General features: G+C 46.8%; 1 protein-coding gene across 18 annotated transcripts in view; it reads left to right on the top strand.

Annotated features, from left to right (window-relative positions):
- The window catches only part of WIZ (WIZ zinc finger), a 91,819-nt gene that overhangs the window by 31,831 nt on the left and 45,827 nt on the right, over positions 1-14,161 (top strand). Inside the window, exon 1 of one of the 18 annotated variants that reach the window (XM_077327415.1) lies at positions 11,989-12,185. The exons of the other annotated variants lie outside the window; for them this stretch is intronic. Coding sequence (XP_077183530.1) covers positions 12,062-12,185 — 124 coding nt within the window. The 5' untranslated portion in view covers positions 11,989-12,061. Of the gene's footprint in view, positions 1-11,988; positions 12,186-14,161 lie in introns of those variants that run through there. 18 annotated transcript variants of the gene reach the window in all.

Here is a 14,161-nt window from a genome sequence, read left to right as displayed (position 1 = left end):
ACCAGGCAAGCAGTTTCCTCAGATGTCATGACACATTTGATCTTAAACTCTCTACCCTTCTCCTGTTATTGGCGAGATTAATACAAAGTGCTGTCCTAGTTATTGTGTAGGATCTATATGCTCTCATTTCAAGAACATTTTAAGAGGGGAACTGGGGCAGTACCCCAGGCAATAAAGGCAGTAAAGGGAATAAAGTATTGCTGTTAAGGCAAAAAGGCAATAAAGTATTCCTGTTAAAATGTAATTGCTTGTGTTTTAAAAAATAATTTAAAAATAAAAATTAAAAAGCCACCACAGTTAAACCTGGCATTACTTCTCATGGAACCATCTCACACAAACCAAACTATATTTGGAGCCAGTGGATCACACTGCGGCTGGGCTTAATCACCAGCTATTATTTATACTAGCTAGCTGTAAAATCTAGTCCCACTACAACATGATCTGTAACAATAATACTCCTAAACTCATCAGGCCTTATACTGGATGTATTAAAAAAGGAAAACTATTTTGTACACTCAGCTTTTCTTTTTTGAGACCTATCAGGAGCTTGGGATCATTAATATGTACACTTACAAGTATCCCTTGTCAGTCTCACCTACTAGCTAAAGCTGATGTGGGAATGAAACAAAGGAAGGATGATATGCATTGTTCTGAGTTCCTGAGAGCAGTGGTCTCCAACCCCCGGCCCCGGGACCGGGACCGGTTCGTGGATCAATCGGTACCAGGCCGTGGCTCCTCCTCGTCCTCCTCCCCGGCTGCTGCCTTGGGGGCTGCCCTGCCACTCTGCCCTGCCACTTTGGTGTTCTCCGGTGGCTGCCATGGCTAGGGCTCCGGGCACTGCACAGCTGCTGCTAACAGTGCCACCCAACGGGTGGCGGGAAGTCAAGGGCACAGGCAGGAAAGCAGGTTGAGCAGGGGCTCAGGCAAGTGAAGCAGGGGCTCAGGCGGCGACGTCCCTTGGCAAAAGACTACCCCGCCCTGGGCCTCAGTAAAATTGTCAAGCGTTGACTGGTCCCCAGTGATAAAAAGCTTGGGGACCCCTTCCTTAGAGGAAAGGCAATATAACCTTTTAAAATAATAATGGGAATTTCTACTGCAGTAAAAGTATAACATTTCAATTTAGGAACATCCATGCCCTTTCTGGAACAAATAAGATAAATTCACTTGACATACAAAGCAGAAGGGGGGGGGGGGTAAAAAAAAAGTTCAATATTTCTGAACAAAAAAATGCCCATGGTACCTTTTACTGAGACTAATGAAAATGACAAAAAACAGTGTGCTACTTTTTGAGGTCTCCACAATTATTCATCATTCCTTTTTAGGAAGGGGGGTAGGAAGGGGATCTTATTATTGTGCCGCCATGTTGTGACATTTTAAAGTCTTTTAATGGGAGTTTTAATGGGGTTTTAAGACACTGTAACCTGCCACAAGCCATTTGGGAGTGGCGGGAAATAAATCGAAATAATAATAATAATAATAATCATCATCATCAGTCTGAATGATTGACCTAAGTGTGCCTCATGAACTGGCCTCACAGCTTGTTGTCCCTGATTCTCCAGCACCGGCACCGGCTTCACAGTTTCACTTGTCGACAAAGAACCGTTCATCTTCGTGGCTTCTGTGCAGTCCCACATGGGTTCTGCAGAACTCTCTGCCACAGAGAAGAACTCACGATATATATTTGTAAACTGGGTTCCGTGGTATAAATAAAAGGCTAAGTGGTGTGGGGATGGGCGCAGTCCGGGATGGGGGGGCAACGATTGGCCCCCCCGCCATGGACTGACAAGTGGAGGGGCCAGTCGGAAAGTGTGAAGCGCCTTCCAATTGGCTCCTCCACTTGTCAGTCTGGGGTGCGCGCGCTTCCTGATTGGCCCCAGACTGACTAGTCGGGAGGCGCTGTGCCTGCCCACAGCCCTGCTCCGAGCCCTGCACTGAAGCTAGGAGAATATGAGGGAAGGGTGGGGCAGCCTTCAGCGTGGGGCCTTGGGGGGAGGGGCCTCCCGCACCCACCCACTGCCCACTAGCACCAGCTGTATTTTTTATACAGTGGGCTTACTTTCTAGTATATATATATATACTAGCAAGAAAGCCCATTGCAAGCAGGAATGCAATGGGCGCTAGGACCCAGGGAGGTGCAGATCTCTCTGTTTGTCTCTTTCTCTCCCTTTCCCTCTCGCTGCATGTCTCTCGGTGTGCCTCACAGCTGGAGGCATAACAGGTAAACAGGGCTGGTTTTTCGGAGGGTAGGAGGGCTGGTGTACAGTTTGCGGCAGTTCTCTCTGTCTGTCTTTCTTTCTCCCTTTGTCGCAGCAGGGTCAGCTCTCTCTGTGTCTTTGTCTGCAGCTTGGGGCAGCTCTCTCTGCCTCCCTCACAGCAGGAGCGATAGGAGGGAATGAGGACTCATGTTTGGTCAGGCAGGGCTCTGTGTGTCTCTTTCTGTCTCTGGCATGTCTGAGAAAAATGTGGCTAGCATCCAGGGTGGGAGGGCGGGAGCCATATGGGCAGGGCTAATTGGTGCAGCCAGCAATGCTCTGAGTTTTTATCATGGACTCAGCCTGCCCCTTTCTCCTCCCCTTTACCCCTTAGCCTTTTATTTATACTGCTCCGCAGGAGAAGTTACATATACATACATACATACAATTTTAGAAGCTCCCAAGAGTGCTCACCCCTCTCCTAGAGAGGTTGACTTTCCCACCCAAAGTCACATAATATGGGAGGGGTTAACACTCTCTCCTCAGTTATTTTCTGCAGCTGGGGAGAGAGGCTTGTTCAGCAAACTGAAGAGAAATTTTACCTCAGATTCAGGAGAGGCAAATGACTCAGAATTCTGATATTATTGGCCACTGTTTTAGGCCAATTTTATTTTTAAATAAGTAAATAAAATATTTTTTTTAAGAGAGAAAAAATAAAGGGGGGCAAAAATAGTCCCAGATGGAAAGCTGATTCCATCACCTCTGTTCTGACAGAAGACGATGCCAGCCTTGTTGCCAATCCACCCCAGAAATTGAGGGGAAGAAGAGCAGTTTGTCTGGAAGCTTTCTGGGAAATGGCTTCAGACGAGGAGAGAGAACCCAAGCAGCTGATTTATGGCCAACAGCCACCTCAGGTGTTCTCAGTGCCAGTCCTAGTGGTGCCTAATCAAAGGCGGGGTCTGCCCTATCTAGGGCTGCAGCTACCCTACTGGTGAAGGAGAGAGAGCCCGAGTGGCTGATTTATGGCCAGCAGCTACCTCAGGTGTGCTCAGTGCTAGTCCCAGTGGTGCCTAATTGGTGAAGGAGACAGAAGAAGTTGGTCATCGGCTTGTTTATCATTTGCATTTGGAGGCATTTAGAGGCGATTTGTCTCCTTGATGCCAGCAAGCACCATCTTCTTGATGTTGAGATCTGCTGCTGTTGGCTGATTCTCTCAGTCGATGCCCAAGGGCTGCCCAGGACTGAGAATCTTTTATCACGTAAGTCATAACTGCATGTGATGCTAAATGCCAAGAGACACCATCTGTGTTGACACGCAACTCACCAATTTGTCAGCTCTCTCCATGGCATAAATCTATATGATTGTCCATGGTGGAAACAGGTTACTTGAGGTTATGTTACAGTGCACCGCTTCTATACAATATGAGATATTGTTCATGTCTCTGTCATCTACATGATGGAGCATCTCAATGTGCTTTGGAGCTGGCCTCAGCATGTATACTAAATTGGATTGATACAGGGAAGATTAAGCAATATCAGTTGCATACCAGTGTCAATAATGAACACTTCAAACATAGTTCCTTTTTTGCTGCAAGAAGTGATACAGGGGACTCTTTTGCTGCTGGAATAAATGCAAGTTGTGCTCTGGGGTATCAGCGGGTTCATAACCCACTGGGGAGCCTTTCCATTCTTAATTAACCTTCTACAACAGCGGTCCCCAACCCCCAGGTCAAGGACTGGTACCGGTCCATGGATCAGTTGGTAAATCACTCTATTGTTGTTCTTGTTGTTATGTGCGAAGTCGTGTCCGACCCATCGCGACCCCATGGACGATGATCCTCCAGGCCTTCCTGTCCTCTACCATTCCCCGGAGTCCATTTAAGTTTGCAAAAAATTCATGGGTTAGAAATCACTCTATTAAGGGTTAGCTAATGGCACACACTGGCGGGAAGATCTCTTGTTTGCAATTGTATATAAGTTGGGTTTTTTGAGGGGTTTGTTGGTTCAGTTCCGACTCTTTTACCACCATGCTGAGATCACAATATACAGAGCTTATTGAACTCCCAATGTGCCTGGCTTCCTTCTAACCCATGAATTTAACACTGGCAATGAGGGATAGCAATGCTAGGTACAGAACCATGGTAAGTGATTGCCACAAAGAGACAGTCAGTGCGGAGCCCTGCCACCAAGGAGGGTCTTGTCATGAATCCCGATTCTTTGACCTCAGTCTCCCGGTCTCTCCCACCCGGTTATCATTGTCATGAATCGCCCTCCTGTTCCTGTCCTCCTTTGCATACCAAGGCTGGTCGCTGCAGGGACTCCTTATCTCTGCCTGCTTTCCCTCAACCTTGCGGGTCTGTGTGAAGACTCAACATTCGCAACAACTCTGATGAAAGGATGGTCCAGATGGCTCCCCTGTGAAAATGAAACCTTATTTTCCCACCTTAGCAATCCCTCATTCCCCCCTCATTTAGTGAACCCCTGTATAAGTATCCCTGAGCATTATCGATCCTTTGTCTCTGCCAAAATGTTTGCTCTATGAACTTTGTAAGTAGAAACTTCGGTATTGCTTTGTGTAATAAAGACTTTCTTTTGGATCTACATTCTGCCTGTGATCTTAGGAGTCATTTTACCATGGGACTTACTAGTGACTTCTGCCTGGTTCCTGAAAGGACTATCCTCCAGCTGAATTACCCTTCTGTTGCTGCCCAACCCCTGGGAAGGGACTAACCGAAGTGACTAATGTGCTGATTGGAGAGCGGAAGCCATGGCGCCCACAAGCCACAACCTCAATCTGTTTGATCTCAGCAGATTTGCCAAACGGGAAGCATACATGCAACAGCTGTGTTGCCTCTTCTGTGCCAACTGTATCATGGATCCAGCATTCCAACAATATACCTTCCTCAATGTCTGCGGCATGTCCATGTTCAAGATGGCCTGTGATCTTATCACACCAACCAGTGTGGAAACCACCACATTCGAGGACATACTGACCAAGCTTGGTGATTACCTGAGTCCTAAGCCTGGGATCATCGCCAGCCGTTACACTGTCTATCAGCATACCCAGAAGGAAAGTGTTAGTGTCTCAGACTGAAAAGAAATGATGAGGAACTGCCTCATCTACAATCTCAGAGATGAGCACAACTAGTGCCGTGTATTCTCTATGGAGAACCCAGAGTTCTTGATGATGTTGGCCAAAGCTCTGTCTGCAGAGACTGCTGCCTGAAACACAAAGGAGGTACAGGGCCAGCACGCCTCCCCCTGTAGCTGTCCACACTGACAGACCGTCCACCATGAGGACATAGTTGTCTCATCATCCAGTGATTAAGAGGATTTCTAAATTGGCCACTCTGGCTTTGCTGCTGCTCAATAGCACTGTCTGCAAGAACTGTTGTCGTCAGTTTGTGCCTGCTGCAGGGCCCATCACATATGGAGTATGTGCCAGTTCTGCAGTGGTCTGTGCCAGGCCTGTGGAAAGCAGGGACACATTGCTTCTATCTGCTGCTCATCTAGATCCACCGCTTGACCAGTGCCAACGCTCTCAAGGTCAACACCACCCAAATCAAGCCAAGTCCAAACATTCAGCTGACAGCATCCAAGAGGCCCCATGCAAAATGGAATTGGACACTCTCACTCTCCATTATCTTGAGTACGACCCTTCAGAGGCTTTGCCTCAATGGGGGGTCCCCCTCTTTGGCCTCTATGCCTAATCATGACAGGCTCCAAGGTGCCCATGTCCTCACCAGGGGCATGGGAGACTTCCAGGTCTGCTACTAGGACTTTTCCAGGACTCTGCTTTTGGTTGTGACCAAGGGGGGCATCGTCAGTTTCCTTGGTCTCGACTGGCTGGACTCTCTGGACCTAAATACAGAACTTTACATTTGTCCCTATTGAACTTCATTTTATTCAGTTTAGCCACTTCTCAAGCCTATCAAGATCATCCTGTGTTCTGATTCTCTCTTTGGTTGTGTTTGCTACCCCTTCCAGTCTGCAAATTTAATAAGTATTCCCTCTAAACCGCTATCCAAATCATTTATAAATATGTTGAACAACCCAGGCCCCAGGACAGATCCCTGGGGAACTCCACTTATCACTCTTCTCCAAGAGGATGCTGAACAATTAACAAGTACCCTTTGGGTACAATCTGTCAACCAGTTATCGATCCACCTGACAGAATTAGGATCCATACTGCATTTTACCAAGTTGTCAACAAGAATATCATGTGGAACCTTATCAAACGCTTTACTGAAATCCAGAAAAACAATGTCCACAGCATTCCCCTGATCCAGCAAAGTAGTCACTTTCTCAAAAAAAGAGATGTTTGGTCTGACATGATTTGTTCTTGCGAAACCCATACTGAGTCTTAGAAATCACAGCTCTCTGTTCCAGCTCCTCAAGGACTGATTTTTTAATGATTTGTTCAAAAACTTTGCCAGCTACAGATGTCAAGCTGACAGGTTGATAATTATCCGGATCCTCTTTTCTCCCTTTCTTGAAGATGGGGACAACATTTGCCCGCCTCCAATCATCTGGCACCTGTTCTCTATGAAGTGTCAATTATAATTGACAGAGGTTCAGAGATTACATCTGCAAGTTCTTTTAGTACTCTTGGATGCAATTCATCTGGCCCAGAAGACTTTGTTACATTTAAAGAAACTAGGTCTTTGTGAACTGCCCCAACACTGATCCTAGGGCACCATTCGCATCTCCCCTGTTGTGTTATGTTTTTTCCACATTGAGCACTATTCCCCTCACAAGAGAAGACTGAGGAGAAATAGGAGTTAAACGACACCTTTTAGCACAGCATTGGAGCTGTCCTGAGCCACCACCTCCTTGACTGTAAGGAAGCCCTGGTGACAAGGAAGAGCTCGCTATAGTTGCAGGAATAAAGAAGTTCCACAACTATGGTCATCACTTCACTATTGTCCTGGACCACAAACCTCTGCTGGGACTCTTCATGAAAGATTGGCAGACTCCACAGATCCTGACCCTTCCCCCTACATGCTGCGCTGGTCCATATTTCTGCACAGCTATGATTTTCACTTTGAACATCGCCCACACAAGTCCATCAGCCACGCAGATGCCTTCAGCTGTCTGCCGCTGCCTCAAGTCAGTGGTGATCCTGCTCTGGCTTCCAGTATCTTGCTTCTGGACTTTTTGCCTCACCTGCCGCTGCACTCCACAGACATTGCCATGCACTCGTCTCATGACAAGCTCCTTTCCCATGTCCTCAACTGAGTGTGTAGGGGATGGCCTAGTGGCTAGCAGGACCCAGACTTTGCACCCTTTGTGGCCTGACAAACTGAACTGTTGGCACATAAAGTCTGTCTGTTATGGGGCCACTGGGTCATGGTCCCTCTTAACCTGCACCAAAAGATCCTGGAGGAGCTGGACAATGGCCATCCCAGCATCATGGACATAAAGGCACTTACCTGTAGCTATGTGTCATGGCCTAGCATCAACAAGGAGGTCGAAGCGGGGGTGCACTGGTGTTCAACCTGTCAAGAGATGCCACATGCTCCTTTGCAGACCTGGGAGTAAGCTAAGAATTCCTTATTTCCAGGGACTCATGTTCCTGGTTGTAGTGAACTCTTTCTTGAAGTGGCTGAAGGTGGTTCCATCGCTGCCATGACCTCTGCCATGGTCACCTGAGCATTCCAATGTCTCTTCACAACACACAGGTTGCCGGACAGCATAGTCTCCGACAATGGGGCTCAATTCACCTAGAAAGAATTCAAGGACTTTCTGGATGAGCACCTGATCTGGCATATCACTTTGGCGCCATTCCACCAAAGGACAAATGGAGCAGATGGTCCATGCTACAGAGGACTCCCTCTCCTGGCTAACCCAAGGAATTTGGTGGCAGCAGCTCATGCAGAAGTCCATCAGCAGGAAGATCTATTGTTTGCAATTGTATATAAGTTGGGGTTTTTGAGGGGTTTGTCGGTTCAATTCTGACTTTTATCACCATGTTGAGATCACAATAAAGAACTTATTGAACTCCCAGTGTGTTCGGCTTCCTTCAAACCCATGGATTTAACCGTTTATGTCACTGTTCTCTTTTCTAATATACCTTCAGTACCATTCTGCGATGTAGGCTAGGGTACAGTGAGAGCGTGTAACTCATCCGATTAGTACACCATTCTTTTTTCTTTCTTTTTTTAGTTTTACCCAGTCAAGGGTTCTGATTAACTCAAAAGCTCATACATTGTTTTGTTATTTGTATGTGTCAACAAAAGGTATTACATGGATTTTGTTCATAAATATTGAATTATTGTAAAGCACACTTTTTCAACCTTTTGTCTATGGAGGAACTCCTGAAATATTTTCCAGGCTTCAAGGAAACCCAGAAGTGGTGACATGCCACTTCTGAGAAGTGGTTGCAGAAGTAAGATGCTGGAGCCATCTATTCAATCAACTGATCTGTACACCGCCCGTGGCGCCGCGGGCGCCACGGACTAAATAAAACAGTAAGGGGTTCTGGGGTGGGATGTGTCCGGGATGAGGAAGGGTCCGGATTGGACCCTTCCTCATGACAGACAACCGGAGGGACCAAACGGCAGGCGCGAAGCGCCTGCCGATTGGTCCCTCCGATTCCCAGCCCCAGCAACTGCGAGCCGCGCTCAGCGCGGCTCGCAGTTGCTCCCGGCCTGACGTGGTGAGAGGCGCGAAGCGTCTCTCACCGCGTCAGGCCGGCCCCAAGGAAGCCCCCGCCGCAAACACAACACAAGACTCCAGCCGCCGAGAAGCTGCAGAAAAAAAAGAAACACCCCCGGAGGAGCCTTTCGCCGCTAGCGCGACGAGAGGCAGCAGAAAAAAAAACCCCTGTAGGAGCTCCAAGCCGCCGCGCCGACGAGAGGCAGCAGAAAAAAATTAACCCTGTAGGAGCCTTTCGCAGCTCCAAGCAGCAGAAAAAAAAAACCCTGTAGGAGCCTTTCGCAGCTCCAAGCAGCAGAAAACAAAACCCTGAAGGAGCCTTTCCCAGCTCCAAGCAGCAGAAAAAAAAAACCCCTGTAGGAGCTCCAAGCCGGCACGCCCACGAGAGCTAGCAGAAAAAAAAAACCCTGCAGGAGCCTTTCACAGCTCCAAGCAGCAGAAAAAAAAACCCTGTAGGAGCCTTTCGCAGATCCAAGCAGCAGAAAAAAAAAACCCTGTAGGAGCCTTTCGCAGATCCAAGCAGCAGAAAACAAAACCCTGAAGGAGCCTTTCCCAGCTCCAAGCAGCAGGAAAAAAAACCCCTGTAGGAGCTCCAAGCCGGCACGCCCACGAGAGCTAGCAGAAAAAAAAAACCCTGCAGGAGCCTTTCACAGCTCCAAGCAGCAGAAAAAAAAACCCTGTAGGAGCCTTTCGCAGATCCAAGCAGCAGAAAACAAAACCCTGAAGGAGCCTTTCCCAGCTCCAAGCAGCAGGAAAAAAAACCCCTGTAGGAGCTCCAAGCCGGCACGCCCACGAGAGCTAGCAGAAAAAAAAAACCCTGCAGGAGCCTTTCACAGCTCCAAGCAGCAGAAAAAAAAACCCTGTAGGAGCCTTTCGCAGATCCAAGCAGCAGAAAACAAAACCCTGTAGGAGCCTTTCCCAGCTCCAAGCAGCAGAAAAAAAAAAACCCTGTAGGAGCCTTTCACAGCTCCACGCAGCAGGAAAAAAAAGCACCTCCTGGTGTCCCCTGGGTCCTAGCGCCCATTGCATTCCTGGTTGCAATGGGCTTTCTTGCTAGTCAATTACTGTTTCCATTGTGTAGAAAGAGACTACGCCTATTGAGCAACAGGGAAAATGGGCTCCAGTGACCAACCAACCAGACTTCTGGGAAAGGCTGCGCAACACCTGGGCATACCTGGTTGTAGAACATTTGCTTTGAATGCAGAATGACCAGATTCAATCCCCAGCAATTTTTTGGGACCACCACCCTTGGTTCCATAAACTCATCTCCAATGCACCCTACCCTATAGAAGGCATTATCAGAAGAGCAGTTCTTATGATCCACTAAGAAGGATAATAACAATAAAATTCAAAATAGTAACAATTAAGTGTACATTTATTCAGAATCCAATTAAAACCTTTTAGTTTATTTAACAAAATTGCTTAATTTGCCCCATGATGCCAACTTTTCAAAGACTAATAGTCACTTTTTATCCCTTCACTGTTCTTAATTCTTAATGCCATTGATGGGTGTGATGAAGTTATACCAGTTTTCTGGTGTCTGATTTAAAGACACTTAGCAGGACAATGCACCACAGTGAATTTTATGCAATAACTTGCACAGCCTATCACTCAATTATTTTGCAATCAGAGGTTGGTAAAAACATTTGGACCTGCTTTTTTCAATGATGCTTCTTCAGTTGTAGAAACAAATATATTACAAAACAGAATTTGTATGTCTTTGAAGAACTGCTCAGCAGTGTAAAACCTTGACTCCCCTTTAGTATTCTGTTTTTAGTTGCCTTGCAAGTAACTCTTGAACTAACCTTTGTCTTTTATAAATCACATATAAACGAGAAGCAAAGATTAATTGCCTGGCAAGGTTGACTAATCCAGCTGTAATGCAAATTATGTTGCCCTTAGGATGCTGCACAATGTACCGCACAGTGTACATTTTCATTAATTTAATCTATGCTTCTTTGTACTGAATTGTTGCTGAGAAGGATCATCTTAATTATACAGTGTGGTAGCTTATGTGAATAGTAGTCAAAATCTCACTAACTGCTGGTAAGATTAATTCTTCATCAATTATATGCGGCTTTCCAGTCTTAGCAGTCAACAATGACATGTTGTATCATGTACACAAACCATTAGTGTTTTTCTATGATGTGTTTTCCTATGAAGTAAAACATGCTTGACAGTGTTGACTACCTTCAGTCAACTTTAGGAAAGGTTTTTTAGTGGATTTTGCTGTTTCATGCAGTAAAATCCAATTGCAAAGTGGATTGAAAGTGAAATGTTCAGCATGTGTGAAAGGGCTTAAATCAGGTTCACATGGATTTTGGTTTAGGAATTTTATTTGGACCAAAATGGCTGCCTAGAATCAATATCCCTGAAATTCCCCATCCATATGGTTTGAAATATTTTTAATAGGGAATCAGTAACTATACAGTTTTAAAAAGAACTCATCTGATAACATAAGGAGTAACAAGATTTTGTACTGTTTATGCTTGAAGATGAAGCACTGTGATAATTTGGAGACCATAGGAGATAAGTCACACAATAAAATTAGTTTTGTCATCAGGTCCATCAGGTATTGAGTAGAACTGGTTTTGAGACACCTATTGGCTATAACATGAAACTCAAATACTTTGGCCACCTCATGAGAAGGAAGGACTCCCTGGAGAAGAGCCTAATGCTGGGAGCGATTGAGGGCAAAAGAAGAAGGGGACGACAGAAAATGAGGTGGCTGGATGGAGTCACTGAAGCAGTCGGTATGAAGTTAAATAGACTCCGGGGAATGGTAGAGGACAGGAAGGCCTGAAGGATCATTGTCCATGGGGTCGCGATGGGTCGGACACGACTTCGCACCTAACAACAACAACAACAACAACAATTGGCTATAGCACTACTAGTGTTCAATATAAACAAACATGACCCTTACCCCAAGAGACAAATTATCCCTTGCTACAAAACGTTTGTACTTAAAGGTTTGCTGTATATTCCTATGCATGTTTAACCTAATTCAGCAGTTCTCAACCTATGGGTTGTGACCCGTTTGGGGGTCAAACGAAGCTTTCACAGGGGTTGTCCTCTGTCTCCTCTCTCTTCCTGCCCTGTGCCCAGCCATGCCAAGTGTCCCTCTGTGGGCGGTACACCTGACCAGCCTTGCACTCGTGGCGACACGGCCCTGAAGCTGCCCGGGGGGGAAGGGGAAAGGACTTCAATGAGGAATGGAGGAAAGAAGGGAGTGCCGGGGAGGAGAAGGTGGCGGCCCAGGACTTCCTGCTCACCGGCTGGCACTGCTGCCTTCCCTGCAAAGAGATGTTGGAGGATCCTGGCCAGCCTCATATCAAGGTAAGCCTCGCAGGAGGCCACCCTGTGCCTGTCCCGCCGGGGGAGAGCGGAAAAGAAGGAGGCTTGGGGACTCCTGGGCGAGGAGGGTGGAGAGAGTGGTCGCAGCCGTCAGGGCCGTCGTCAGTGCGCCCTAGCAACCCCCACCCTCCTCGCCTTTGGGTGCGCAAAAGTTGAGTGCTTCCTCCCTACACCAGCCTCTAAGTTCCTGCAAAGATGGACTGGTGGGCATATTCATGGGTGGGGGTGGGGTTAGTGCCCTGTTGTGGGTAGGAGGCTTCCTGAAAGAGGGGGGGGGGCATGGCATTAGGAAGGTTGAGAACCACTGCCTTAATGTAAGCCCAGGCTATGGGGCAGGGCTATGAGGCTGAGATAAAATAGTGGGTTCAGGGAATGGCAGCAAAGGCATAGAGACAGGAGAGATGGTTCCCCCCCTTCCTCTAACTGCAGCTTAGTAAGGATTGGTGAAGCCACTACATGGAGGGGCAGAGCGGGGTAGCTAGTACTGCCATCAGCACTGCCATGGCCATTCCAAATGGTGAGGGGGTTGGTGAGAGCATGTGTGACGAGGAGCAGTTTGCTGATGAAGGGGGAGAGCCAGCAAGGGGGGGCAGTACATTGATCCCTGCAAGGATCGCCACAAATCAGTTGTCATTTGATGGCACTTTGAGAGCACAACACAAGACACACTAAGTTCAGTGGGTCTTACATCCAAGTAAGTGCACACAGAATGATTGCAGCCAAACCTGCAATCTTACTCAACCCCTTTAAAGTTAAAGAGATGTATTTCTTATTATACTCATAGGGTTAAGCTGTCAAGGAAGGAGGAGGGTCAGCAGGTATGCTAGTGCAGGAAACATTGGGTTTTAAGTTCTTTTTTCACTCTGTACTACATGCTACATAAAGTCCTGAACTTTGTAAAATGTTGGGACTTGGGAGTTTCCTTTTGCCTCTCAACCAACTCAAAGCACAGGTTCAGTGACCTGAAATTGCTGCTATGTTCACTGCACACTGTAGAACCAACACCAAACAATCACACCAAAGATTAGGGGATGGTATTGTCAAGTGGTCTTATTCTGGCTTTGAGCATATTGGCAACAAGGTTCCATCACCAAAGTGGCCACAGGATTACTGTCTCCTGGGCTGAATCTGCACGGAGCTTTTATTCCAATCCCAGGTTGATTCAGTCCCTGCCGTCTACACTGAATGTGATTTCCATTTTGATTTTTGGAAAATTTTCCCTCTGCAACAAGCAGGACTGATCTGGAGTGACCCTACCTTTCCCCCGCAATATCCTGGAGTGGATATAACCCTCAATATTTCAAAAATCTGCATGAGTAAGCATGCAGCTGTCTGCTTTTCCTGAACTAACTTGTTGCCTCGAGCCTCCAACGCTATAGAAAAGCCCTGACTGGCCAGGGTATCAGTTCAAATCTTCCTCATTCCCAGGTTGCAAGGCTTCCCTTAAAGGGGAAGCCTTAACTTCTCTCAGCAGAGGCTCCAGAAACCTTAATTTCTCTTGGCAGATATTTTCCTCTTGGATATATTTCCCCACCTCTGCTGTCTCCAATCCTCTCCCCCCCCCCCCCAAGAAAAGAAAGAAAGAGGCTCTTGCTGCGCTTGGCTCATCCCTCTTCTGAGCTTCCCTAATTACTGCAGAATACTTTTCTGTTTCAAAGGGTAAGGGGTGAATAGAAGAAGACATGAGTTCAAATCAATCTGCAATGGAATAAACAAAGTAAGTGCAGAATCAGCCCTACAGCTTTCCTAATAAGGGAATACCAGGTGCAAGTACAAGAACAAAGATGGCATCCCTCAGCCTGAATGCTAGGTGGTACTGGTACTGGGAGGATGAGCATAAGCAGGCTGAAAAGAGGAAGCAGTAGCAAGGAGATCCATAAGCTGCTGGGAACATTTGTTGCTGTAGAAAGCCTCCCAGTGACCAAAAAAAATTGTCTTTATGTGTATTGTGACTTATT

The sequence above is a fragment of the Paroedura picta genome, chromosome 3 (genome assembly GCF_049243985.1).
Source record: "Paroedura picta isolate Pp20150507F chromosome 3, Ppicta_v3.0, whole genome shotgun sequence".
In the NCBI taxonomy this organism is placed as follows: domain Eukaryota; kingdom Metazoa; phylum Chordata; class Lepidosauria; order Squamata; family Gekkonidae; genus Paroedura; species Paroedura picta.
This window is presented reverse-complemented; position numbering and strand designations above follow the sequence as displayed.